Raw genomic sequence first — 24,921 nt, 5'->3', positions numbered from 1 at the left:
ATTACTAAAAGGTCATAAACACTTTCAGTAAGATAAGACCTTTAATGGGTGTTCAAGAGGTCAGAGAGCAGAGATAAGGAGCCCGTCAGATCCTGGCCTAACGGAAAAGACATAAAAGCCAAAGGGTTCTTAAAGAGCATGCCAGTGGTCCCTGCGGGGAGATCTATACTCACCTGCTCCCACCAACCCACTCCATTATGGCTCTGTGTCTTCACTGCACTTTCAATGCCCGACTGTTAGCTTTTGTGTTTTGAGTGAGTCATGTGTGCTGCTGCATCCAATGACTGCCTTTGCAGAGCCATGCCTCTAAGGGACATGTCACCTCTGAGACCAGTCACTGGATGCAGAGGCACACGTGACAGTCCATGTTGAAGCTAACACTGGAACCAGACATGAAGTGCCTGGGAGCAAGAAAGCTGGAATGTGGCTGTGTGGAGCAGTTCTCTTTACAGGTACTGCCGGGCTGGGGGAGAAATGTAAAAATAATGGTAGACAACCCCTCTAAAGGGAACCTGTCACCTGGATTTTGTGTATAGAGCTGAGGACATGGGCTGCTAGATCGCCGCTAGCACATCCGCAATACCCAGTCCCCATAGCTCTGTGTGCTTTTATTGTGTAAAAAAAAACAACGATTTTATTTATATGTAAATGAGGCTACTAACGTTTCCGGAGCCCAGCCACGCCCACTGTGAAGGAGCCCAGCACCGCCCCGCATCCTCCGAATCTCCTCCTTGCTCCCGACGTCACAAAGCTAGAGCGCCGTAATCTCGCGATGCGCTAGCTAGCACATCCGTAGTGTCGGCATAGTGTTCCTTCCCTGTGCTGGCATCAGCCTCAGGGAACGAACTGCGCATGCGCTAGCTAGCGCATCGCGAGATTACGGCGCTCTAGCTTTGTGACGTCGGGAGCAAGGAGGAGATTCGGAGGATGCGGGGCAGTGCTGGGCTCCTTCACAGTGGGCGTGGCTTGGGTCTGGAAACGTTAGTAACAGCTCCTTGGGCTTCTTACTTGCTTCATTTACACATATATATATATAATCGTTTTTTTTTTTTACACAATAAAAGCACACAGAGCTATGGGGACTGGATATTGCGGATGTGCTAGCGGCCATCTAGCAACCCATGTCCTCAGCTCTATACCCAAAATCCAGGTGACAGGTTCCCTTTAAGAACCAAAAGAGTTGCATCCTTAAAGGGATCCTGTCACCGTAAAAACACAAAGTAATCTGCAGGCAGCATGTTATAGAGCAGAAGGAGCGGAGCAGAATGATAGACAGTTGTATAGGAAAAGATTCAGTACAACTTATAATTTATCCATTTATATCTGTGCTCATTCTGGGCTTTGAAGTCCAGGAGGCGGTCCTATCAGTGATTGACAGCTATCTCTGTATGCACAGCAATAGAAGGAAGGCTGTCAATCACTGATAGGACCGCCTCCTGGACTTCAAAGCCCAGGATGAGCAGAGATATAAATGGATAAATTACACATTACACTGAAACTCTTCCTGCTCTATAACACACTGCCTGCTGCTCAGACGCCATGCTCAATGTGACAGGTTCCCTTTAAAGGGGTTGCCTGCTTTATTTATATTGATGACCTACCCTCAGGATAGATCATCAATATCAGATCGGTGGGGGTCCGACACCCGATCAGCTGTTTAAAGAGAAGGCCGCGCTCCATGCGACCGCTGCCTTCTTCTAATTTCTTACCTGCTCGCCGTCGCAACTGCAGCGAATAGCAGGCTGCGACAGGGACGAGCTCCACTAGCATCGCGGGTGATGCTACAGAGTTGTAGCAGCGGCCGTGTGGGGAGCAGGAGCAACGCAGGTGCCGAGGAGCGGGGTAAGAATAACCTATATGAGGGGCCCGGGCATTGGGGGGGTCATTATAGGGGCTGGATAACCCCTTTAAGGGCCCGGTTATTTTCATCATACTTGCCGGAATCACTTGTTTTCCACTTGAGACAGAATTTTTATCCATGTTCTTGCTGTCAAAGTGAAGGCTTATGCTCTTTCTGCTTCCCATCATGCTCCGGTTTGCTCTGCTTTGCGTTACAAAACTAGATAAGTTAATAATTTTCTTGACGTGAGACACCATCTTTGGCCTGTGGAGAACGAGAAGAATCTATGAGAAAAAATGTACATTTCTGACATAACGACCTGCATAGAAAAAAAATGCTCAGGATATCACAGCGCACCATACACTAAAGACAGCATTATATCTACTCATTATATGTGATGTCTGAATGAGGGCAAAGGAGCCACAAAGTGTAAAAGTGAAACGCTGCACAACATAAGGACAGTATTATAGTAATTATATTCTTGTACATAGGAGCAGTATTATAGTAGTTATATTCCTGTACATAGGAGCAGTATTATAGTAGTTATATTCTTGTACATAGGAGCAGTATTATAGTAGTTATATTCTTGTACATAGGAGGCAGTATTATAGTAGTTATATTCTTGTACATAGGAGCAGTATTATAGTAGTTATATTCTTGTACATAGGAGCAGTATTATAGTAGTTATATTCTTGTACATAGGAGGCAGTATTATAGTAGTTATATTCTTGTACATAGGAGGCAGTATTATAGTAGTTATATTCTTGTACATAGGAGGCAGTATTATAGTAGTTATATTCTTGTACATAGGAGGCAGTATTATAGTAGTTATATTCTTGTACATAGGAGCAGTATTATAGTAGTTATATCCCTGTACATAGGAGCAGTATTATAGTAGTTATATTCTTGTACATAGGAGGCAGTATTATAGTAGTTATATCCCTGTACATAGGAGCAGTATTATAGTAGTTATATTCTTGTACATAGGAGGCAGTATTATAGTAGTTATATTCTTGTACATAGGAGCAGTATTATAGTAGTTATATTCCTGTACATAGGAGCAGTATTATAGTAGTTATATTCTTGTACATAGGAGCAGTATTATAGTAGTTATATTCCTGTACATAGGAGCAGTATTATAGTAGTTATATTCTTGTACATAGGAGCAGTATTATAGTAGTTATATTCTTGTACATAGGAGGCAGTTTTATAGTAGTTATATTCTTGTACATAGGAGGCAGTATTATAGTAGTTATATTCTTGTACAGAGGAGCAGTATTATAGTAGTTATATTCTTGTACAGAGGAGCAGTATTATAGTAGTTATATTCTTGTACAGAGGAGCAGTATTATAGTAGTTATATTCTTGTACATAGGAGCAGTATTATAGTAGTTATATTCTTGTACATAGGGGCAGTATTATAGTAGTTATATTCTCATACATAAGAGCAGTATTATAGTAGTTATATTCTTGTACATAGGAGCAGTATTATAGTAGTTATATTCTTGTACATAGGGGGCAGTAGTATAGTAGTTATATTCTTGTACATAGGAGCAGTATTATAGTAGTTATATTCTTGTACATAGGGGCAGTATTATTGTAGTTATATTCTTGTACATAGGAGCAGTATTATAGTAGTTATATTCTTGTACATAGGAGCAGTATTATAGTAGTTATATTCCTGTACATAGGAGCAGTATTATAGTAGTTATATTCTTGTACATAGGAGCAGTATTATAGTAGTTATATTCTTGTACATAGGAGGCAGTTTTATAGTAGTTATATTCTTGTACATAGGAGACAGTATTATAGTAGTTATATTCTTGTACAGAGGAGCAGTATTATAGTAGTTATATTCTTGTACATAGGAGGCAGTATTATAGTAGTTATATTCTTGTACATAGGAGCAGTATTATAGTAGTTATATTCTTGTACATAGGAGGCAGTATTATAGTAGTTATATTCTTGTACATAGGAGGCAGTATTATAGTAGTTATATTCTTGTACATAGGAGGCAGTATTATAGTAGTTCTATTCTTGTACATAGGAGGCAGTATTATAGTAGTTATATTCTTGTACATAGGAGCAGTATTATAGTAGTTATATTCTTGTACATAGGAGGCAGTATTATAGCAGTTATATTCTTGACAATTTTCTTTTTATTGAAAAGTAGCAAAAAGTTGTTACATCAGTGACCTTGCATCATAGTAATAAGGCAAAAAGAATGTACCTTTGCTAAACCAGGGTGGATAGGCACATCCCCCAAACAGGTTTAAGCAGTATTAATAATGCAATTAAACAGACCAGAGATATAGCATGAGGCAAAGATAATACAGCATAACATCCATATGATAGGCCCTAGTTGATCCTTGTGGGGGCACGCCTTGGACATACATTAGTGTGTACTTGTGTCGGTCACATGGTTTACAGGGACGATTTATCTAATTGGTGAACAGCAAGGCAACGGCCTCACAAAAAACATTCATAACCGTAACGTAAATCTCTAAGCACATCTTGTAGAAGTATAAGGCAATCTGGTGTTGGAGGTAAAGTGAAGTAGTTCAGATCGTAAGGGTCAGATGACCTTTATTGAGTAACTGATGTTTGTGACAAGCGATAACGTAACCAAGGGTTCCACATTTTAGCATGCTTCTCATGAGATCTATTCTCCCAGCTGGCTAGTTCCTCCAGGCGCTGTATATGATCTACCTTATTCATCCAATGGGTTAAAGTGGGGGGGTCTGCGCTCAGCCACCTTTGTGGAATGATCAACCTTGCCGCTTGAATCAGTTGAGTGGCTAAGCTATTCTTAGAAGGGGAAAGATCTTCTGTGGGTAACCATAGAAGGACCAACTCAGGAGACAAAGTTATCCTCTTGTGTGTAATAGAGTTAATGGCCTTAGATACCGTCGCCCAAAACGGCTGTATCAGCGGACAGGACCAAAAGATATGTGAAAGTGTACCCACACCATCTTTACATCTCCAGCATTGATCACTGGGGCTCAAACCCCTGAGGAACAACTGTTTCGGTGTCATATACCATTGGGTGAGTACTTTAAAAGAGTGCTCTTGTACCTTGACGCACCTGGAGAAGCCGTGTGAGTGTGCATATAATCTAAGAACCTCCGTCTCAGTGAAGGACCTATTTAATTCTGACTCCCAGGTTTTCAGAAACAGAGGAGTGTCATTAGCTCTGGGTACGTTTAGGCCTAAATAGAATAGGGAGATCAATCTACTGTGTGGCGAGCTGGAGGACAGGATTTTCTCGAACCATGTTTGATCCTGTTTATGGATCTGTTTATCTATTAGAGTCTTACTAACTGCCTTAAAGTCAGCCAAGCTCAGAAAGTTAGAGGACTGCATGGCTAGGTGAAAGGGATGGTCAGCTGGTAGACTGCCTAGAGCAGCATCCAAAAACTCTTTGATAGTGAACTCCCTCAGGGAACTCCACGCTGGGGAAGTGCTTGCTAATGTAGGTCTTGCTGCAAAGGGGGCTAAGTCTGCTGGCATAACTAGTGAGGGGGCGCCTAACAAGCCGCGATCTTTGTTAAGTTGCTTAATCACCATACTTGTGCCTTTAAGTAGTGTATGGTTATGCAGAGATGTGGTAGTCAGACCCCACAATGCTGCTCTTTGTGGTTGAGAGAGTTGGAGTAACTCCAAGGCACCACCCAACGTTGAGCAGTTAGAAGCATGTAATTGCATCCAGCGTCTAAGGTGGATTGCCCTATAGTATAACTGAACATCCGGCAGTGCAAACCCACCCTGAGTCTTCCTCAGAATCAGTCTACTGTAAGCTATCCTGGCTCCCCTCCCCCCCCACAGATATGTAGAAAATAATCTCCGGATCTGCGTGAAAAAGGAGGAGGGAAGGAAGACAGGCAGCATCTGCATGACATATAATATCTTAGGTAACACAAAGGCCTTCAGCAGATTCTTTCTCCCCATCCAGGAGGTGTAGGGGATGCGGAGAGATCCTAATAATCTTTGTATATCGGACAAAAGGGGGGTATAATTCAGCTGGAAAATGTTCTCCAGTTTAGACGGGATATTAATTCCCAGGTAAGTGATGTGAGAAGTCTGCCAAATAAAGGGTGTTGTAGCTTTGAGGGAAGATACACTTTTTGATGGGGCTGTAATATTCATAACCTCCGACTTAGTGTAATTTACCTTGTAATTAGAGACCGCACCGAACAGTTCAAATAAGGAGAGGAGATGCGGGAAGGCCTCGACCGGGTTGGACACCATCACCAAGAGGTCGTCTGCATAGGCGACGTTAATATATTCAATTGTGTCTTTCTTGGCCCTAACCCCTCTTATACCAGGGTGGTCTCTAATGGCTTGGAGAAGGGTCTCCATCACTAAAATATATAGCGCAGGAGATAATGGACAACCTTGCCGGGTGCCATTATAGATGGGAAAGGAAGGTGAAAGGGTGCCGTTTACTCTAATTTTAGCACTCGGATTGGTGTAGAGAGTCATAATGGCTTTCTGAAATTGATCAGGGATACCAAACCTCTGCAATGTTCTCTCCATGAAGCTCCATTTAACCCGGTCGAAGGCCTTCTCCGCATCTACACTTAAAAGGATTAGTGGAGTACTATGCTTCTTAGCCCACTGGATTGCCGTGACGACTCTGCAGGAGTTATGGTTCCCCTCCCTTCCTGGTACAAAACCAGCTTGGTCAGGGTGGATCAGTTTGGGAAGGAAGGAACTAAGCCTGGTAGCCAAGATTTTGGCCCAAACCTTTACGTCGACGTTCAGAAGAGATATGGGCCTGTAACTCCCGCAGAGCGTGTGGTCTTTCCCAGGTTTAGGCAGTATGGTCACATTAGCTTCTAAAGATTGAGCAGGAAGATGCCCACCTGTAAGGAGAGAGTTGCACCAATTCGTGAGATGAGGACATAAAATATCCGCAAATTTCTTGTAATATCCTACCGGAATTCCGTCCGGTCCTGGGCATTTTCCCAAGGGCATTGACCTCAGCACTTTCCCTACCTCTTCCTCTGTTACCGGAGCAATCAGTGAGGACCCCTCTTCTCTACTAAGTTGAGGCAAATTTAAGTTAGACAGAAAATCCTCCATCATAGAATTTGCTATTGGGTCTGGGCTAATAGAGCTTTTATCTAACCCATAGAGCTCCTGATAGAAATTTTTAAATTCCTTTGCTATGTCTACAGTTCTATGTAGTAATTTGCCATCCGAAGCTTTTATGCTGGGGATAAACATAGAATCTTTCCGTTGTTTTATAAGCGAAGACATCAGCTTCGAACCTCTGTCCCCATGAGAAAAAAACCGAAACTGCGCATATTGATACGCTTTGGCGTGGCAAATGTTTAGATGGTCCTTCAGTTTCGTTCTCAGGAGGAGGAGTTCTTGCTGTATTTTCAGAGCTTTAGACCTCTTATGAGTGGCTTCAAGATCTGAAATCTGCTTGAGTAAGGAATGGAGTGTTTGCTGTCTCTCCCTTTTAATTTTACACCCCAGGGCTATAAATTCTCCTCTCATGACAGATTTATGCGCCTCCCACACTATAGTCTGGGAAACCTCTGGAGTTAGGTTTTCTGCAAAATACCATGACAGCTTCTTTGATAAGGCCTCTACTGCCTCCCTTCTATCTAGTAAGGTTTCATTCAGTCTCCACTGCCTGCACTGGGAGGGTAGACTGGCAATATGTATAACCATCGATACAGGGGCATGATCAGAAATAGTGATAGGGTCGATCACCGTCTGTTCCACCATGTCTATGCAGGAATTTGATATCAGAAGATAATCTAGTCTTTTGTAGACATTATGTGCAGCAGAGTAAAAGGTGTAATCCCTGTCTGTGGGATGCGTCAGACGCCAGGCATCAGTTAAGTTAGCATCAGCAATGTGAGCATTAATGCAGCCCAAGGTCCTCTGTGTTTGCTGAGTGGATCCGTCCGAGGTATCAATACTGGGGTTCAGAGCCACATTAAGGTCTCCGCCTACAATACAGATCCCCTCAGCAAAAGCCTTAAGTACCTGCATTGTCTTAGAGATCCATTCTTTCTGACCTCTGTTGGGACTATATAAACTCGCTAAGGTTACAGGTTGGGTGCCTATTAGCCCTTTCACCAAGATGAATCTACCTTCAGCATCTGTCTGGGTGGCTGTCATCTTAAAAGGTATACGTTTTGCTATGGCAATACCAACCCCTCTTTTGGCTTTGTCAAAAGTGCTCAGGAACCAATTATTAAAGTATCCCTTCTGCAGCGTGGGGACATTCGTGGTTCTGAAGTGCAGCTCTTGAAAAAAGCATATGTCTGTGCGGTACTTCCGTAGCAAACGAATGACTTGTGATCTTTTTTGCGGAGTATTGAACCCCCTTACGTTAAAGGATGTACATTTAATCAGCGACATCTTTTATGTGTGCATAACCCTCCTACAGCAGCCCAATATATTGTGCACAAGAGATTGAAAACTGTACATAACTGAGTATAACTGAACCCGGCCATTATTCCTTACAGAACTTAGGAACATGGCCACATAACAGAACTTGGAGTGGGTACATCTGACAACTCCTAACAAGGAGCATACAGTCAGTATGCCGTCCACCCAGCTAATGCGCTGACACCAGGACTGCGCTAGTTTACCCCTGATGTAAGATATATGGGGGGGACCTACAGATCTTGTACAGAACATAGGTAACCAGCAGATCCAGCTAACCTGGTGCAGTACAATTAAGAATCTGGATGACATAACTCATCATACGAGCTTGTATACATTTTGACCACATATATGGGGACATGTATAACCGGAGCGAGACAGGAGCGTGACCGGAGCATATATATCAGGTTAACACACACAACCTCATCCTGTCAGCAAATATACAGAACATAGTAATACTTGCAGGACTGATAAAACAGATATATATATTCGCCTCAGCTCAATATATTACTCACGGCATAAACAAGTGTGAATTTAAGGCAAGCACTTAAGTCACAATATTCATGTGTCCCTGGATCTAGGGCCAATCTTCCTTCTTGGCATTGCTTTGGACCATCTCTGTACTCCTGGCAGGTCCGGCAATGGGACTCCGACCTCAGACGATGGCAGCCAGGACGGAATGTCTAACGGATCGGTCTGGAGTAGCTCCCAAGCTGCTGCTAGGTCTCCTGGAACCCGGATGGTGCATCTTCTGCCCCCGACCGCAAACGTAAGACCAAAAGGAAATAACCATTTATATGGGATCTTGATGTGCCTCAGATGGTCCGTCAGGGGTCGGAGGGCTCTCCTTTTGTTTAGCGTCGTTGGCGCCAAGTCCTGAAACAGCAGGATCGTAGCGCCCTCATGAGTGAGGTTTTTCTTTTCTCTGGCCGCTCTCAGTATGGCTGCTGTATCTGTGTATTTCAGCAGGCCACAGATGACATCCCTAGGGTTTTCACCCTCTTTTGGCTTTGGTCTGAGTGACCGATGGATGCGCTCTATTTCAATTCCTTCCGTGCTCTCTGCTCCCAGGAGACTGGCAAAGATGGCCGCCGCTGCTTCAGGTAAATCCTCGTGCTGGAACTGCTCTGGGAGACCGCGCAGCCGAATATTTTTCCGCCTGCTGCGGTTCTCCTGGTCCTCGATGAGTGAGAAGGCATTATCCAGGGAATCCATGCAAGCTGCTGTATTATCTCCTAGCGTGCGTGCAAAGGAAATTATGGCTGCTTGATTCCCCTCCAGCGTCTCCACTCGGTGCCCTATTTGCTTAATATCTACTTTTATCTCCTGGAGCTCATTTAGTACTGGGGCAATAGCTGCTGAGAGAGCCTGTTGGAGAAATTTCTGTGATATAGGGGCTATGCCTGCCGGTTGCAGCCCTTCCTCTAGATCTCTGGTGGCACTTTCAGCTTCTTGTGACCAGTCGTCTGGTTCATGCGGCGCCATCTTAGCTGCCTCCCACACAGCACCGGAGGTCTTCTTTTGCAGGTATTTCTCCATATCTGATGAACCTCTGTCCGGCTTCGGAGAGTCGGTCTTATCTTTAGGGAGGTATCTGCCAACTTTCCCCATACTTTGATGAGTTATGGTGCAATATAAACCAGGATGCTGGAATGCATGCAGAGGAGCTTCTCCTACATGCGTCTGCTCAGGTCAGCAGTCAGACTCCGCCCCCCATAGCAGTTATATTCTTGTACATAGGAGCAGTATTATAGTAGTTATATTCTTGTACATAGGAGGCAGTATTATAGTAGTTATATTCTTGTACATAGGAGCAGCATTATAGTAGTTATATTCTTGTACATAGGAGCAGCATTATAGTAGTTATATTCTTGTACATAGGAGCAGTATTATAGCAGTTATATTCTTGTACATAGGAGCAGTATTATAGCAGTTATATTCTTGTACATAGGATGCAGTATTATAGTAGTTATATTCTTGTACATAGGAGCAGTATTATAGTAGTTATATTCTTGTACATAGGAGCAGTATTATAGTAGTTATATTCTTGTACATAGGAGGCAGTATTATAGTAGTTATATTCTTGTACATAGGAGGCAGTATTATAGTAGTTATATTCTTGTACATAGGAGCAGTATTATAGTAGTTATATTCTTGTACATAGGAGCAGTATTATAGTAGTTATATTCTTGTACATAGGAGCAGCATTATAGTAGTTATATTCTTGTACATAGGAGCAGTATTATAGCAGTTATATTCTTGTACATAGGAGCAGTATTATAGCAGTTATATTCTTGTACATAGGATGCAGTATTATAGTAGTTATATTCTTGTACATAGGAGCAGTATTATAGCAGTTATATTCTTGTACATAGGAGCAGTATTATAGTAGTTATATTCTTGTACATAGGAGCAGCATTATAGTAGTTATATTCTTGTACATAGGAGCAGTATTATAGCAGTTATATTCTTGTACATAGGAGCAGTATTATAGCAGTTATATTCTTGTACATAGGATGCAGTATTATAGTAGTTATATTCTTGTACATAGGAGCAGTATTATAGCAGTTATATTCTTGTACATAGGAGCAGTATTATAGTAGTTATATTCTTGTACATAGGAGGCAGTATTATAGTAGTTATATTCTTGTACATAGGAGCAGTATTATAGTAGTTATATTCTTGTACATAGGAGCAGCATTATAGCAGTTATATTCTTGTACATAGGAGCAGTATTATAGCAGTTATATTCTTGTACATAGGAGCAGTATTATAGCAGTTATATTCTTGTACATAGGATGCAGTATTATAGTAGTTATATTCTTGTACATAGGAGCAGTATTATAGTAGTTATATTCCTGTACATAGGAGGCAGTATTATAGTAGTTATATTCTTGTACATAGGAGCAGTATTATAGTAGTTATATTCTTGTACATAGGAGCAGTATTATAGTAGTTATATTCTTGTACATAGGAGCAGTATTATAGTAGTTATATTCTTGTACATAGGAGCAGTATTATAGTAGTTATATTCTTGTACATAGGAGCAGTATTATAGTAGTTATATTCTTGTACATAGGAGCAGTATTATAGTAGTTATATTCTTGTACATAGGAGGCAGTATTTTAGTAGTTATATTCTTGTACATAGGAGCAGTATTATAGTAGTTATATTCTTGTACATAGGAGCAGTATTATAGTAGTTATATTCTTGTACATAGGAGGCAGTATTATAGTAGTTATATTCTTGTACATAAGAGCAGTATTATAGTAGTTATATTCTTGTACATAGGAGGCAGTATTATAGTAGTTATATTCTTGTACATAGGAGGCAGTATTATAGTAGTTATATTCTTGTACATAGGAGCAGTATTATAGTAGTTATATTCTTGTACATAGGAGCAGTATTATAGTAGATATATTCTTGTACATAGGAGCAGTATTATAGTAGTTATATTCTTATACATAGGAGCAGTATTATAGTAGTTATATTCTTGTACATAGGAGCAGTATTATAGTAGTTATATTCTTGTACAGAGGAGCAGTATTATAGTCTGGGGTCTGGCCAGCAGGTCGGTGACACTTACACGCTGTTCCCGGGCTTCTGCGCTCGGGTCCGGGTAGGGCCGGACATGTTGCCGGTGTATCAGAGCCGGTTGTCAGTGATCACGGTCCTCGCAGATGCTTCTCAACAACGCGTTGTGTGTAACCATAACAACGGAGGCGCGCCGCCCTTTCGCTAAGTTTGGCGGAAGCCCCACCCCCTCCTTGTCCCGCCTTCATCTGCGTTTCCATTGGCTGCGCCCTCTGGCGGTCAGTGTACTGGTCGCTTCCGCCTCCATCCGGGCTTTTGCGCTGACCCGCGATGTGACCCATCCGTACGGCAAATATGGCGGAGGTAAGGAGGAAACTCATCAAAATATTCTCCCCGGTGGTTCGTTCTCCAGTGTGTGACATGGCGGCGGCTGTGGTTTACCTCTTGCCTTTGGGACACGTCCCCAGCTCAGCCCCTGGGCCCGGCCCTCCCGCCCTCACCACTTGTTGCATCTGCCGCCCAATCCCGAGCTCTCAAACTTCTTCCCGAGCTCTGGGTACCGGGCGGCGTGGGATCTGTCAGCTTCTCCTGGGGCTCCGGCCTAGCGGCCATACCTGGCCCTGTCAGCCTTGCCTAGGCGGGAAACAGCTTCCCCTCCCCATCATACCTGCCCTCCCGCCCGTGTGACTGCGCGGAGACCGGTGCCCGAGACTGCGGGAACTGCCCCTCCCCTGGGAGCCCCAGGAGCCGCCCCCCTGCTGACCCCCACCCTGACAGAGCCCCCTGCCCCTGCTGACCCCAATCCTGACAGAGCGCCCTACTGACCCCAACCCTGACAGAGCCCCCTGCCCCTACTGACCCCGACAGAGGCCCCTGCCCCTACTGACCCCGACCGAGCCCCCTGCCGACCCCGACAGAGCCCCCTGCCCCTACTGACCCCAACCCTGACAGAGCGCCCTGCCCCTACTGACCCCGACAGAGGCCCCTGCCCCTACTGACCCCGACCCTGACAGAGCCCCCTGCCCCTACTGACCCCGACAGAGCCCCCTGCCCCTACTGACCCCGACCCTGACAGAGCCCCCTGCCCCTACTGACCCCGACCCTGACAGAGCCCCCTGCCCCTACTGACCCCGACCCTGACAGGGCCCCCTGCCCCTACTGACCCCGACCCTGACAGGGCCCCCTGCCCCTACTGACCCCAACCCTGACAGGGCCCCCTGCCCCTACTGACCCCAACCCTGACAGGGCCCCCTGCCCCTACTGACCCCAACCCTGACAGGGCCCCCTGCCCCTACTGACCCCAACCCTGACAGGGCCCCCTGCCCCTACTGACCCCAACCCTGACAGGGCCCCCTGCCCCTACTGACCCCAACCCTGACAGGGCCCCCTGCCCCTACTGACCCCAACCCTGACAGGGCCCCCTGCCCCTACTGACCCCAACCCTGACAGGGCCCCCTGCCCCTACTGACCCCAACCCTGACAGGGCCCCCTGCCCCTACTGACCCCAACCCTGACAGGGCCCCCTGCCCCTACTGACCCCAACCCTGACAGGGCCCCCTGCCCCTACTGACCCCAACCCTGACAGGGCCCCCTGCCCCTACTGACCCCAACCCTGACAGGGCCCCCTGCCCCTACTGACCCCAACCCTGACAGGGCCCCCTGCCCCTACTGACCCCAACCCTGACAGGGCCCCCTGCCCCTACTGACCCCAACCCTGACAGGGCCCCCTGCCCCTACTGACCCCAACCCTGACTGAGCGCCCTGCCCCTACTGACCCCAACCCTGACTGAGCACCCTGCCCCTACTGACCCCAATCCTGACTGAGCGCCCTGCCCCTACTGACCCCAACCCTGACTGAGCGCCCTGCCCCTACTGACCCCAACCCTGACTGAGCGCCCTGCCCCTACTGACCCCAACCCTGACTGAGCGCCCTGCCCCTACTGACCCCAACCCTGACTGAGCGCCCTGCCCCTACTGACCCCAATCCTGACAGGGCCCCCTGCCCCTACTGACCCCCACCCTGACAGAGCCCCCTGCCCCTACTGACCCCAACCCTGACAGGGCCCCCTTCCCCTGCTGACCCCGACCCTGACAGAGCCTACTGACCCCGACGGAGTCTACTGACCCCAATCCTGACAGAGCCCCCTGCCCCTACTGACCCCGACCCTGACAGAGCCCCCTGCCCCTACTGACCCCAATCCTGACAGTGCCCCTACTGACCCCAATCCTGACAGAGCCCCCTGCCCCTACTGACCCCGACAGAGCCCCCTGCCCCTACTGACCCCGACAGAGCCCCCTGCCCTTACTGACCCCGACAGAGCCCCCTGCCCCTGCTGACCCCGACCCTGACAGAGCCCCCTGCCCCTACTGACCCCAATCCTGACAGAGCCCCCTGCCCCTACTGACCCCAATCCTGACAGAGCCCCCTGCCCCTACTGACCCCAATCCTGACAGAGCCCCCTGCCCCTACTGACCCCAATCCTGACAGGGCCCCCTTCCCCTACTGACCCCAATCCTGACAGAGCCCCCTGCCCCTACTGACCCCAATCCTGACAGAGCCCCCTGCCCCTACTGACCCCAATCCTGACAGAGCCCCCTGCCCCTACTGACCCCAACCCTGACAGGGCCCCCTTCCCCTGCTGACCCCGACCCTGACAGAGCCTACTGACCCCGACGGAGTCTACTGACCCCAATCCTGACAGAGCCCCCTGCCCCTACTGACCCCGACCCTGACAGAGCCCCCTGCCCCTACTGACCCCAATCCTGACAGTGCCCCTACTGACCCCAATCCTGACAGAGCCCCCTGCCCCTACTGACCCCGACAGAGCCCCCTGCCCTTACTGACCCCGACCGAGCCCCCTGCCCCTGCTGACCCCGACCCTGACAGAGCCCCCTGCCCCTACTGACCCCAATCCTGACAGAGCCCCCTGCCCCTACTGACCCCAATCCTGACAGAGCCCCCTGCCCCTACTGACCCCAATCCTGACAGAGCCCCCTGCCCCTACTGACCCCAATCCTGACAGAGCCCCCTGCCCCTACTGACCCCAACCCCCCTACTAATATGATAGAATAGGTCATCAATATTGGAAACCGGACAACCCCTTTAAGACAATTTATCCCCTATGTATGGGGATAAGTGTCTGATGAACAAGGGTGTGACCGCTGTGGCCCCCACTGATGAGGAGAATTGGGGGGCCTTTGCTCTGTTTGAGTGCAGTGATAGACCTGCACTCGTGTTCATCTGTGTCTCTGCTGCAGGTAGAGTACAAGCGTTCAGCCGTCTCCAGCAGCCCCATAGAGCGGACACGTGTTGACTGCTTCTTCATTCAAACTGGGTCTATTCAGCCGGGGCCCCTGTTCTTGTAATCGGTGGCACTAGTAGTCAGACCCCTGCCAATCAGAAACGTATCCCCTGTCCTGTGAATAAGATGTCCTAATGGGACAACCCCTTAAACTGCCAAATTGACCAGGTATCTTGCCAAGGAAATAATTGCACTGGGCAATATGGCACCTTCCTGGATTGCTGAATTGTCAAGAGCCTGCAGGCTGAATAGGGGCCCGAATATTAGGAGCCGCGTGCCTAGAGACTTGCTGCTTGTTCCTGTCCTTTGTGTTATTTCTGCTTCCACAGAACTTACAAGTTCTACTGAAACTATTCCCACAGGAATCAATCTGCTCAGCTCCTCCTGCTCTATAACATGCTGTCAGTAGTGTGAAGAGCATTTTCATGATGAAAGGTTACATTTGGGGAAAAAAAGACATCCTAGAGTCCCCTAAATATATTGTCAGGTATTTAGCACCTTGGGATCAAGGGCTGGACACACCCAAGTGAGAAGGGCGATAGAATCCCATCGCTTGCATCAAAGTGGAAGAGCCACTTGGTCAGTATAATTAATATGTCAGCCTTCTGGTGCGCTTCAAAGAGCTGCCAGACTGCTTGTATTGGATAAGGGTGGGGTATTGGAGCCGGGGGGCGCCTCCCTCTCCTCAGATTTAGGGCTGTTTCACTCGAGCGCGTCCAGTCCGGAAATCATGATCCGTCTGAGAGTGTGATCTGCTGTTCTGGACACTCGTCGTCTTGCAGGAGCACATGGCAGTATACTGATTTATAAAGCTGTGTCTCTCTACATGACCTTACGGCTACAGAATCCGACCTGTGGCTAAGGGATATAGGGGTCATGGGACAATCCCTGAAAATCATGTTTAGCTTTGCCTGGCCTGTATCGGTGCTTTCCGGTCATGGACTTTAAAGGGGTTCTGCACTTTGTTTAAACTGATGATCTATTCTCTGGACACCCGGGACCCCCCCCTGCCGATCAGCTGTTTGAGAAGGCAGCGGCGCTGATCCCATTATACTGAGTAGGGATCCGGTGGTGATCTGGTGAACGCCCGCAGACTGTTCCCTGCCGGAAGTATTCACCGGAGATGTGAACACTGTCTTAGTGGATTCTGTTTTGGCATTTCTGATATAGCGGGGGTTTTCCATTACAGAGAGCGTTTTATACATATTGTCCCGCTGACTGTCTCCTGGAGGATGCTGCATACGCTCTACAGTTCTGGTGATAAAGGTTATTCGCCGATGAAGACAGGATTAGAAAAACGTGACTGTTTCTTCCTAAAACAGCATCTCTTCTCTCTGGGGCTGTGTGGTGCTGCAGCTCGGGCCCGTTCTCTCCAAGCGAGCTGAGCTTTAATTTTTGCAGATCCTACAAAACCTCGCCATTTTTGTAAAACTATTTTCGTTTTGTAACAGAAATTTTGAGAAAAAGACAAATTTCAATCAGATCAATATTTTAGATTGATATTGTTCTGATGGAAAATACATTGCTCAGTAAATGAGAAGCAAACACATGAGCACACAACCTGTATGCAGATGATGTCATCGGTCAGATCATGCAAAAAGAAAGAGGGAAATCTTTCAGAATCCTGATTCTTTTGCTCTCACGTCGCTTCTTATGAGAGCGACGTCGTTACAAGATATTTAATGAGATTGTTTTCATGTATGTATTAACTTTTTTTTCTTTTTAACATTTCCCTAAAAGATGTGTTTTCAATTAAATGGGATACATTTCTATGGTGATATCGTGGTACGATATTCTTGTATATAGTTTGTGTGAATGCCTTCCAGACTAACACATCTCTTTTGTTTTCCAGCCTTCTCTTGGGAATGCAAGCCCAGGTAATTTACATTTTTTTTTATTTTTATTTTTTTTATTTTTTTTTACCAAAACACAAATTGAAAATTAACCTCTTCAGGACACAGGGCGTACAGGTACGCCCTTATGTCCTGGTACTTAAGGACACAGGGCGTACCTGTACGCCCTGTGTATTTCTGATCACCGCGTCAAATCATTGAGCAGGCACCTCGGCTAAATGCAATTCAGACCTGCGGTTTGCGGCTTTTACCTATTGCGGCGGGCGGTGCCATCGGGTCCCCATGCGGCTGTAGGGGGGACCCGATGGCATGGAAGGCAGCACAATGTCTAAAGAAGGCATCGCGCTGCCTTCCGGTGACGAGCCTGTGAGATCCAGCCCCCTAGATCTCACAGGCCGGAAGCTGTATGAGTAATACACACAGTATTACTCATACAGCCAATGCATTCCACTACAGAAGTATTGGAATGCATTGTAAAGGATTAGACCCCCAAAAGTCCCAAAGTGGGACAAAAAATTAGGTGGAAAAAAAAGTTGAAAAAATAAAGTTTTCCCCCTAGAAAATTACGTTTCAAGTAAAAATAAACAAAAACGTCATTTTCCCCAAATAAAGTTAAAAAAAATTGGTAAAAAATAGGGGGGGGAAAAGTATACAGATTAGGTATCGCCGCGTCCGTATCGACCGGCTCTATAAACATATCACATGACCTAACCCCTCAGATGAACACCTCTAAAAAATAAAAACTGTGCTAAATAAACCATTTTTTTGTCACCTTAAATCACAAAAAGTACAACAGCAAGCGATCAAAAAGGCGTTTGCCCACCAAAATAGTACCAATCTACCCGTCACCTCACCCCGCAGAAAATGTGCCCCTACCTGAGACAATCGCCCAAAAAATTAAAAAAAAACTATGGCTCAGAATATGGAGACACTAAAACATAATTTTTTTTTGTTTTAAAAAAGCTGTTATTGTGTAAAACTTACATAAATATAAAAAAAAGTATACATATTAGGTATCGCCGCGTCCGTATCGACCGGCTCTATAAAAATATCACATGACCTAACCCCTCAGATGAACACCGTAAAAAATAAAAAATAAAAACTGTGCTAAATAAACCATTTTTTGTCACCTTACATCACAAAAAGTGTAATAGCAAGCGATCAAAAAGTCACACGCACCCCAAAATAGTGCCAATAAAACCGTCATCTCATCCCGCAAAAATCATACCCTACTCAAGGTAATCGCCCAAAAACTGAAAAAATTATGGCTCTCAGACTATGGAAACACTAAAACATGATTTATTTATTTTTGCTTCAAAAATGAAATCATTGTGTAAAATTTACATAAATATAAAAAAAGTATACATATTAGGTATCGCCGCGTCCATGACAACCTGGTTTATAAAAATACCACATGATCTAATCTGTCAGATGAATGTTGTAAATAACAAAAAATAAAAACGGTTCCAAAACAGCTATTTCTTGTTATCTTGCCTCACAAAAAGTGTAATATAGAGCAACTAAAAATCATATGTACCCTAAACTAGTACCAACAAAACCTCCACCCTATCCTGTAGTTTCTAAAATGAGGTCACTTTTTTGGAGTTTCTACTCTAGGGGTGCATCAGGGGGGCTTCAAATAGGACATGGTGTCAAAAAAAAAAACAGTCCAGCAAAATCTGCCTTCCAAAAACCGTATGGCATTCCTTTCCTTCTGCGCCCTGCCGTGTGCCCGTACAGCAGTTCACGACCACATATGGGGTGTTTCTGTAAACTACAGAATCAGGGCCGTAAATATTGAGTTTTTTGGGCTGTAACCCTTGCTTTGTAAAAGTAAAAAAAATATTAAAATGGAAAATCTGCCATAAAAGTTAAATTTTGAAATTGTATCTATTTTCAATTTATTCTTGTGGAACACCTAAACGGTTAACAAAGTTTGTAAAATCAGTTTTGAATACCTTGAGGGGTGTAGTTTCTAGAATGGGGTCATTTTTGGGTGGTTTCTATTATGTAAGCCTCGCAAAGTGACTTCAGACCTGAACTGGTCCCTAAAAATCGGGTTTTTGAAAAATTTCAAGATTTGCTTCTAAGCCTTGTGACATCCCCAAAAAATAAAATATCATTCCCAAAATAATCCAAACATGAAGTAGACATATGGGGAATGTAAAGTAATAACTATTTTTGGAGGTATTACTATGTATTATAGAAGTAGAGAAATTGAAACTTGGAAATGTGCAATTTTTTTAAAAAAAATTGCTAAATTTGGTATTTTTTTTATAAATAAAAATGTTTTTTTTTTTTTTTACTTCATTTTACCAGTGTCATGAAGTACAATATGTGATGAAAAAACAATCTCAGAATGGCCTGGATAAGGCCTCATGCACACGACCGTGTTCCGTGGCCGAGAGCGGTCCGTGGTAACCCGGCCGGGATTCCTTCTGACAGCAGGAGCGCACGGCGTCATTGGTTGCTATGACGCTGTGCGCTTCATGCCGCCGCTGCTGTACAGTGATACACTCGTATGATCTATAAGAGTGTATCACTGTACAGCAGCGGCGGCATGAAGCGCACGGCGTCATAGCAACCAATGACGCCGTGCGCTCCTGCTGTCAGAAGGAATCCCGGCCGGGTTACCACGGACCGCTCTCGGCCGCGGAACACGGTCGTGTGCATGAGGCCCAAGTCAAAGCGTTTTAAAGTTATTACCACTTAAAGTGACACTGGTCAGATTTGCAAAAAATGGCCTGGTCCTTAAGGTGAAATAAGGCTGTGTCCTTAAGGAGTTAATTGCATTTTGTTAAAATGAATTGCTGCTTGCAGCGCACATTATGCTTTCCAGCTCAAGTGGATAAATGTGCAGTGCGACTCCTATAGGAAGTTATTCTAGGAATGGCATTCATTGTTGTAGCTGTCATGGAGTCCGCGCTCTCTGTGCTCTGGTGATTCTCATGTAGATTGTATGACATCTCCGTGTACCGCAGCGGCTGTTTTCAGATAATACTTCTATATTCCCCCGATTCGCTGACCTTTTTGCATTTTCTTAACTTTTATATACAACTAGCAGAAGGACCCGGCTTAGCACGGGTATATTTAATCTATTTCATTTAATGTTTGTGTGTCGTTAAAAGAAATCGACAGTATCACCAATAACCGTGACCTCCACAGCACCCCGCCCCTTTAACAGTGAACTTCACAGTCCCCTGCCCCTTAACACTGACCCCCCACAGTGCCCCGCCACTTTAAAATGGGACCTCCCATCCCCATAACTTTGACCTTCACAGCATCCCGCCCCTTTAACAGTGAGTTTCACAGCACCCCACTCCCTTGACAGTGACCTCCTCAGGGGCCCGTCCCCTTAACCCCTTAAAGACTCACGACATACATGTACATCATCTCTGGCCGTGACTTAAGGACCAGAGAAGTACATGTACCTCATGGTGACCGGGCAGGTGCAGGAGCTGCGCCTGCCCAATCAGCGGCAGGGGTCCAGCAGTCATTGATAGCCGTACCCCTGCTGCATGCGCTGGCATCGGTGAAATCACCAATGCCGGCGCATTAACCTCTACACAGCTGCAGTCAGTGCTGATCGCGGCACGTGCGATGTCCGTGCAGGCAGGAAGCAGCCATTGGGTCCCTGCGCTGCTGTGACGGGGACCCGATGGCAGGGAAGGCAGCAGGAAGGCTGTAAGTGTATTACAGTGTGTAATACACTTACAGTAATGCATGACAATACAGAAGTATTGTCATGCTTTGTAAAGGGGATCAGACTCCCAAAATTTAGTCCCAGAGTGGGAAAAAAAAAAAAAGAAAATTTAGTTTTCAAAATAAAAAATAAATAAATAAATTAACCCCCCGGCCACTTTTCACCTTCCTGCCCAGGCCATTTTTGCAAATCTGATATGCGTCACTTTGTGGTAATAACTTTAAAACGCTTTTACTTATCTAGGCCATTCTGAGATTGTTTTCTCGTGACACACTGTACTTCATGACAGTCATAAATTTGAGTCAATATTTCACCTTTTAGTCATGAAAAAAATCCCAAATTTACCCAAAATGTTGAAAAATTTGCAGCTTTTTAAATTTTAATTTCTCTGCTTTTAAAACAAAGTGATACCTCATAAAATATTTATTACTGAACATTCCCCATATGTCTAGTTTATGTTTGCATCATTTTGTAAATGTCTTTTATTTTTTTAGGAACGTTAGAAGGCTTAGAATTTTAGAAGCAATTCTAAAAATTTTAAGAATTTCCAAAACCCACTTTTTAAGGACCAGTTCAGGTTTGAAGTCACTTTGTGGGGCTTACATAATAGAAACCACCATAAATGACCCCATTGTAGAAACTAAACCCCTTAAGTTACTCAAAACTAATTTTACAAACTTTGTTAATTCTTTAGGTGTTCCACAAGAATTAAAGGAAAATGGAGATGAAATTTCTAAATTTCACATTTTTTTGACAGATTTTCTATATTTTCTATATTTTCTTAATCCCATTTTTTTTTCTTTAAAGGGAACCGGTCACTTCTTAAAACCATCCAAGCCACCAGCAGTACCTGCGTGTAGCGAGCAGCGTGTTTCTGATGATGCCTTTCTTCCTAAAGGAAGATGCAGCAAAAGTACTGAAAACTTTGTTTTATCCCCTGCCCGGCGCGCTTCTCCACACATACTTGGCAGCGGCCCCCTTTCCTGCCCCTTCGCTGTGACTGACAGCGCTTATGCACGACAGTTCGGCTGCCTTTGCCAAACAGCCGCCTGTCCGCGAAGGGGCAGGGAAGGGGGAGCGGTTACCGTGACTTGAAGCAAGGAGGCCACTGCCTCCTTGACTTCAAGCATGTGGGGAGAAGCGCGCCGGGCAGGGGATAAAACAACGTTTTCAGTACTTTTGCTGCATCTTCCTTCAGGAAGAAAGGCATCATCAGAAACACGCTGCTGGCTACACATGGGTACTGCTGGTGGCTTGGGATGGTTTTGGGAGGTGACAGGTTCCCTTTAACACATCGAGGGTTAACAGCCAAACAAAACTCAACATTTATTACCCTGATTCTGAGGTGTACAGAAACACCCCAAATGTGGTCATAAACTGATGTAAGGGCGCACGGCAGGGCGCAGAAGGAAAGGAGCGCCGCATGGTTTTTGGAAGGCAGATTTTGCTGGACTGGTTTTTAGATGCCATGTCCCATTTGAAGCCCCCCAGATCCACCCCTACAGTAGAAACTCCCATTTTGGAAACTAGTTGACAAGGTGACAGTTTTATTGGTATTATTTTGGGGTAAATATGATTTTTAATCGCTCAATATTAAGTTTTTTTTGTGAGGCAAGGTAACCAAAAAATGGCTGTTTTGGCACTGCTTTTATTTTTTACAACGTTCATCAAGGTTAGATCATGCGGTGATATCATATTTCTACTTTGTTTCAGTTTTACATAATAAAGCATTTTTCTATTTTCTGAACGCCATATTTTTTTTATTTTTCTGCCAATCGTCTTGTGCAGGGGCGAGGAAGAGTTGACGTTTTTATTAGTACCATTTTTGGGTACATATGATTTTTTTGATCATTCATTATTACACTTTGAGGCAAGGTGACCAAAAAAATTGGTCACGTGATATATTTATAGAGCAGGTCGTTACCGACGTGGCGATACCTAATATGTATACTTTTTCTTATTTAAGTTTTACACAATAATAGCATTTTTAAAGTATATATTTTTTTTGGGGAGTATTGGATTGTGGTGATTAATATCACCTTGGTGGCCCTATTTCAACTTTTCACAGTGTATTCAATTACCCCTTAATTCCACATTTTTGTTCCCTGTACTGCCTATTTTTACCTGTGCTTAAAATAGGGTCGCTAGGCATGGTCCGTCTATCTGTTGATAGAAGAAGCAGGCAGCGTGCAGGCTCACATTACTGACAGCCAGGGACTGTAAGTAAATGATTAAAGCCAGGTCCTCCCCAGCAGCTGATAACCGTGCCTGGGCTGTGTGCACTTCTCCCTGTCCCTGCACTTGGCAGACGCTCCCTCACTCAGCAGAGCTGGAGAATGCAGAGTTGGAGCAGCGCAGACCAGGGACGGGAGATCTGCCGTCTGCTCAGTGTATAAATAAAAGCAACATGTGGTAAGAGGACCCCTTTGTGCTGCAGGAGATTAACCCTTTAGGGGGGAGAGCTCTTGTTACTGACACATTTGGGGGGCTATTGTTACTGGCTAGTGAGGGCAGGCGGGATTAGCGTCGGGGTGAGGGCAGTGGCGGCCATCTTAACTGAATAGTGAAATTGCAGTTTTATGCAGAATGGTTGCTAAGGGCTGAATCTTATTAAATATGGGGTACGTCAGTCTAATGGCAACTGATTCTGAAATATCATGTTATTTAGTAACTACATATATGAAAATTGAAATTGGGGTCTAAATGTGACAGTTATCCTTTAAAATAATAAAAAAAAAAGTTTGTCTCCATAGTCTGAGAGCCATAGGTTTTTTTTTTTGTTTTGTTTTTTGACAGATTGTCTTAAGTAGGGTACTATTATTATTTTTTTGAGGGGCATACACTTTTTTGATTGCTTGGTGTTGCACTATAAATGATAGGTGACAAAAAATGGCTTGTTTTTATTTTTACGGTGTTCGCCTGAGAAGTTAGATCATGTGATATTTTTATAGAGAACGCTGTGAAATCCGACATCTGTCCTATACAGCCTGATGAAGGGCACCAAATTTGGGCCCGAAACGTTGCTATATTATGTACCACTGATGTTGAAAAATCAATAAAAGTATAAATTTTTCTTGAAGATCTGGTGTGCTGTCTCAAACCAAATATTGAGCTTTTATAAAGCAGGTTGTTACTGACATGGCGATATCTAACATATCTACTTTTTTATTTATTTCACTTTAACACAATAATAGCATTTTTGAAGCAAAAAAAAAATCATATTTTAGTGTGTCCATTGTCTGAGTCATTTTTTAGGTGATTTTTTTTTTGCGGGATGAGGTGACGGTTTGGTACTATTTTGGGGGGCATACGCCTTTTTGATTACTTGGTGTTGCAATTTTTGTGATGTAAGGTGACAAAAAATGGCTTTTTTTTTGTCTTTTTTTTTTTTTTTTTTTTTTTACTGTGTTCACCTGAGGGGTTAGCTCATGTGATATTTTCATAGAGCTGGTTTTTACGGACACGGCGATACCTAATATGTATACTTTTATTTATTTCACAAAACCAAAAAAATGTGTCTCCATGTTCTTAAAGCTATATTTTTTTGTTTTTTTGGGCGCTTGTCTTATGTACGGGGTTTTTTTTTTTTTTCAGGATGAGGTGACTTTTTTTGTACCATTTTGGGGGGCATATGCCTTTTGATCGCTTGGTGTTGCACTTTTTGTGATGTAAGGTGACAAATTATTTTTTTTTTTTTACGGTGTTGATCGGACTGGGTGGCTCATGTGATATATTTATAGAGCCGGTCGTTACGGATGCGGCGATACCTAATGTGTGTGCCTTTTTTTTATTTTTATTTATTCTTTATATAGAGCCGGCTCTATAAAAATATCACATGACCTATATAGACAAAACTGTGCTAAATAGACAATTCTTTTTGTCACCTTAAATCACTAAGTGCAACAGCAAGCGATCAAAAAGGCGTATACCCCCCCCCAAAATAGTACTAATCTAACCGTCACCTCATCCCGCAAAAAATGAGCCCCTACCTAAAACAATCGCTCAAATAATAAAGAAACTATGGCTCAGAATATGGAGACACTAAAACATTGTTTTTTTGGTTTAAAAAATGCTGTTATTGTGTAAAACTTTCCCCTCACCCATGACAGCACCCAGTGCGACTCAGGACCTCCCATCAGGACAGGAAACCTGAGAAGATAAAAAGGACACACCTCCACCCAACACCAGTTCAGGTTTCCTGTCCTCCGGATGGGAGTTCCTGAGAAGCAGCAGTATTTCTGCGGGACATACCTCAAAGAAGAAGCCAGCGCTGGGGGG

At 44.7% G+C, this 24,921-nt stretch overlaps 2 protein-coding genes across 3 annotated transcripts in view; one reads left to right on the top strand and one right to left on the bottom strand.

The window, feature by feature from the left end:
• DNAI4 (dynein axonemal intermediate chain 4) overlaps positions 1 to 11,928 on the bottom strand; it is a 35,576-nt gene extending 23,648 nt beyond the window's left edge. The window contains exons 1-2 of the mRNA XM_040408505.1: positions 11,838 to 11,928; positions 1,939 to 2,104 (exon numbers count right to left, since the gene is read on the bottom strand). Coding sequence (XP_040264439.1) covers positions 1,939 to 2,104; positions 11,838 to 11,884 — 213 coding nt within the window. The 5' untranslated portion in view covers positions 11,885 to 11,928. The remainder of the gene's footprint in view (positions 1 to 1,938; positions 2,105 to 11,837) is intronic.
• A 134-nt stretch (positions 11,929 to 12,062) lies between these two features.
• MIER1 (MIER1 transcriptional regulator) overlaps positions 12,063 to 24,921 on the top strand; it is a 50,321-nt gene continuing 37,462 nt past the window's right edge. For both annotated transcript variants that reach the window (XM_040408507.1, XM_040408506.1), the window contains exons 1-2: positions 12,063 to 12,148; positions 16,940 to 16,964. In XM_040408507.1, the coding sequence (XP_040264441.1) occupies positions 12,140 to 12,148; positions 16,940 to 16,964 (34 nt within the window). In that variant the 5' untranslated portion in view covers positions 12,063 to 12,139. The remainder of the gene's footprint in view (positions 12,149 to 16,939; positions 16,965 to 24,921) is intronic.

The sequence above is a fragment of the Bufo bufo genome, chromosome 9 (genome assembly GCF_905171765.1).
Source record: "Bufo bufo chromosome 9, aBufBuf1.1, whole genome shotgun sequence".
Taxonomy (NCBI): Eukaryota; Metazoa; Chordata; class Amphibia; order Anura; family Bufonidae; genus Bufo; species Bufo bufo.
This window is presented reverse-complemented; position numbering and strand designations above follow the sequence as displayed.